The sequence below is a fragment of the Hippocampus comes genome, unplaced genomic scaffold (genome assembly GCF_001891065.2).
Source record: "Hippocampus comes isolate QL1 unplaced genomic scaffold, H_comes_QL1_v1.1 scaffold8, whole genome shotgun sequence".
In the NCBI taxonomy this organism is placed as follows: Eukaryota; Metazoa; Chordata; class Actinopteri; order Syngnathiformes; family Syngnathidae; genus Hippocampus; species Hippocampus comes.
The window spans coordinates 805,995-809,968 of record NW_017806153.1 but is presented as its reverse complement, the minus strand read 5'-3'; the positions used below and the strand labels follow the sequence as shown (position 1 = coordinate 809,968).

The 3,974-nt window shown below is 48.8% G+C and overlaps 1 protein-coding gene and 1 pseudogene across 1 annotated transcript in view; both read left to right on the top strand.

Annotated features, from left to right (window-relative positions):
• LOC109530965 (forkhead box protein O3-like) overlaps positions 1–326 on the top strand; it is a 52,864-nt gene extending 52,538 nt beyond the window's left edge. Inside the window, exon 4 of the mRNA XM_019894936.1 lies at positions 321–326. Coding sequence (XP_019750495.1) covers positions 321–326 — 6 coding nt within the window. The remainder of the gene's footprint in view (positions 1–320) is intronic.
• Positions 327–659: 333 nt separating this feature from the next.
• On the top strand, positions 660–3,228 carry LOC109530966 (forkhead box protein O3 pseudogene; annotated as a pseudogene).
• Positions 3,229–3,974: the final 746 nt, after the last annotated feature.

The following is a 3,974-nucleotide window of genomic DNA, read 5'->3' as shown; positions in this document are numbered from 1 at the left end:
GGGGGGGGGAAGGGGAACATCTTAGATTGGCCAAGTCAATCACCAGACCTGAATACGACAGAGCATGCGTTTCACCTCCTTAAGAGGAGACTGAAGAGACAGCCCCCCCCTACCCCGGGGGGGGGGGGGAAGTGGAACATCTTAGATTGGCCAAGTCAATCACCAGACCTGAATACGACAGAGCATGCGTTTCACCTCCTTAAGAGGAGACTGAAGAGACAGCCCCCCCCTACCCCAAAACAAACAAGAACTGAAAGGGGCTGCAGTAAAGGCCTGGAAGATCATTTCATATAAAGAAGTCAACCGTCAACGGCGCGCAGGCTTAACGCACTCAGCGCAAGTACGGGTTGTGCACCAAACATTCAATGTTATTCTCTTTAAAACGCATTCAGTACCAGCCAATTCTAGACCAAGTCTGAAAAGACGTTTAAAAACGTCTTTGGGAGTGAATGAGTTAACTTAATCACCGTCTGTTCCAATACTTTTGCTCACTTTAAAAGTCGGTGGCTTCAAATAAAAGGTGCACTGTGCCCTGAACGCATCTCGATGTAAATACCATGAAATAAAAGCTGCATTTCTGACCTTTTGTCTCGTATTCATCTTTCGGATCTGAAACGCCGATATCTTTGGCAAAGAACAAAAACAAAGGAATGGACCTTGCCGTTCCAAGACTTATGGAGGGGACCGCAAATATTCATGGAACGCATGAAAAAAAATCTTCATCCACTCAACACATCATTGATGAAGTAACGCCGAGTTGGCCTTTTGTGTTGCAGAACTCCATCCGGCACAACCTTTCACTGCACAGCCGCTTCATCCGCGTCCAGAACGAAGGCACGGGCAAGAGTTCCTGGTGGATGATCAACCCAGATGGAGGCAAGGGCGGCAAAGCCCCTCGCCGCCGCGCCGTCTCCATGGACAACAGCAACAAGTACACCAAGTCGGCCCGCGGACGCGCCGCCAAGAAAAAGGCCGCTCTGCAAGCCGCGGCCGCGGCCGGCGACGCCAACGGCGAGAGTCCCTCGGGACTGTCCAAGTGGCCGGGGAGCCCGACGTCACGCAGCAGCGAGGAGCTGGACGCCTGGACGGACTTCCGCTCCCGCACTAATTCCAACGCCAGCACTCTGAGCGGCCGTCTTTCGCCCATCCTGGCCAACCCGGAGCTGGACGAGGTCCCCGATGACGAAAGCCCCCTCTCGCCCATGCTGTACTCCAGTCCCGGCAGAGCTTTGTCTCCCGGCAACGTGGCCGCCAACGGGAAGCCCGCCCCCGCCGAGCTGCCCCGTTTGGCGGATCTGGCCGGGACGATGAACCTGAACGACGGACTCGCAGACGAGCTGATGGACGAGCTGGATAACGTCAACTTGGTGACAACCGCTTCGGGACAAGTGCCCTCCAACGGGACCTCGGGGTTCGCTTTTGTCCCGAAATCCAACGGGCTGGGCTCGCCCGCCCCCAACGCTTCACCCTCATCCAACTCTTCTCCCAACAGCGGAGGAAATTACAGCAACTCCATCTTTGGCTCCCACCCGCCGGGCTCCTCCCTGCGTCCGTCCCCCATGCAAACCATCCAGGAGAACAAGCAGACGTCTTTCTCCAGCTTCGGCAGCGTGACTCTCCAGGACCTGCTGAACTCCGACAGCCACAGCGACGTCATGATGACCCAGTCGGACCCGCTCATGTCGCAAGCCAGCGCCGCCGCCATCGTGTCCCAGAACTCCCGCCGCGGCTTCATGCTCCGCAACGATCCCATCATGACATTCGGAACGGCCGCAGGGGTTCCGGGCAACCGGGGGGAGATACCCCAAAGCAACAACCACAATCAGAGCTCTGCGAGGTCGATCAACAGAGGCCTGAATTTAGCCAACGAGGTGAACGCTTTGACGAACGCCAAGCAGCAACTCCTACTTTCACCTCTGGGAGGAAACGGGTCCTCCTCCATGCAGATTGATACCTCCATCTTCCTGAACGGGGCGGTGAGCAACGGCGGGGGAGTCTGCCAGGATCGCTTCCCCACAGATCTGGACCTCGACATGTTTAACGGCAGCCTGGAGTGCGACATGGACTCGATCATCCGCAACGAGCTGATGGACGCCGACGGGCTGGACTTTAACTTTGACTCTCTGGTCAACATGAACGGCGTCAGCAACTTCGCGAGCGCCAAGCAGGCCTCTCAGAGCTGGGTACCCGGCTGAAAAGGATGCACGAGGTAAGTCTGACCCCGCCCGTCTCTTAGAACCTCCTTCATAACAGAAATGTATTTTTTGAAAAGTCTCTTGACGCTATACCGGGCTTCCCTGCGACGTCGTTTGAGTTCACGTGAGGTAACGGCAAAATTCAGAGAACTCAGAGACGTCGCCACACTCACTTTACGGTACGTAAAGTGACAAAAAAATTGCACGTAAGTGACAATTCACCCAAAAATGTAAATTGCAAAATTGAAAAATAGATCACCAACGATGCACCTAAAAGAATTCAACATCAGTTCAACCGATTACATATTTTTCAGACGATACATTGCTCCGGATTATCAATCGCATTTTGGGGGGGGAAATGTATTTTACAAAATGCCCAGGCTCCCCAAAAAAAATGGATGATTTTTTTTTTTAAACCATTTTTTTTCCTCTTTTGTAACATTTAACAAATACTAACAAAGTCATGCAAAAAAAGCCTCAAATGTTCTGCAAGTGATTTCTTATTGCAACTGTTAAAAACAAGTTCTTTCAACTCACAGGTGTCCAACTCAAGCCTCGGGGGCCAGATCCGGCCCGCCAGATCATTTTATGTGGCCCACGAAAGCAAATCACGTGTGTCAACTTGCTAAAAATCCGGACCGAAATCTCAAATTGTCATGCGTGATAAATAACGTTGAGGTTTTGCAATAATTTTGCTGGCATGTTTACACTCACTTGAACAATAATTGAACAAACTATTATAATCGACTTGACTGATTTCAAAACTAGTCATCTATTCATTTGTTGTGTACAAATAATAATTTGGTGGTTTCACTGTCAGAACGCCCCTCCACGACTCAAATGAGTTTGACCCCCCCCCCGTTTCAACTCATAAAAATCAACCATCATAATCATCTTTTTTTTTTCTTCTCCCCTCCGCAGGTCTGAACTGCGCATCACAAGAGCAAGTCTGAGACACGCCACCTTTTTTTGCCAACACCAGCCATCAGCACAACATTGAACACCAACCTTGTGTTTACACGACGAACACTCAACTCAACTGTATTTATAGAGCACTTTTCAAACAGCCATCGCTGCATACAAAGTGCTGTACATGGAGCAATTTAACATATACAACAAACAGTAAAGCAAATCGGAGTCGGGGGGCAGGGGGTAGGTGGATCCGTCGGACTTTTAAGCGGTCCACCCCCCTTGGAAAGAGCCTCCTCCGAAACAATAACAACAAAAATAAATAAATCACAAAAACTCTTGAATTATGCAAGTTTTCTCGTGTTTAAGGCTGTCAAAGACGCGTTGCTCATCAGGTGGGATGACAAGGACGAATCACAAATGAATGCACGGCGTGCAATTCAAATCTCACGGACGAGCCGTGTAAAACTGATCCAGTGCATTTTATTTTTCCCAGGGGATGTTGTATTTATCTGCCCTTCCGTGATTTTTTTTTTTTTTTAATGTTCAGTGTTTGTTATTGGGATTTTCCGTTACGTGAAACAGAGCGCCTCGTGTGTGTGCGCGCTACACCACTATCGCCACGCACTTCCTACAAATGGCTTGAACAGAAAAATTTCCACGAATTTTTTTTTTTTTTGAAAGCAGCGACAAAAAAAAAAAAAAAAAAAAAAATTTAAAAAATACAAATATTAAGAAGAAAATTTCACTTGTGGGTATTTGTACAGTACGAACTTTTAAAATTTGTTATCACAGCATATTATGTAGCGGAAAAAAAAATAACGAAACAAAAAAAAAGTGAATCTATGTGTTCTATCGATGTGAACATTT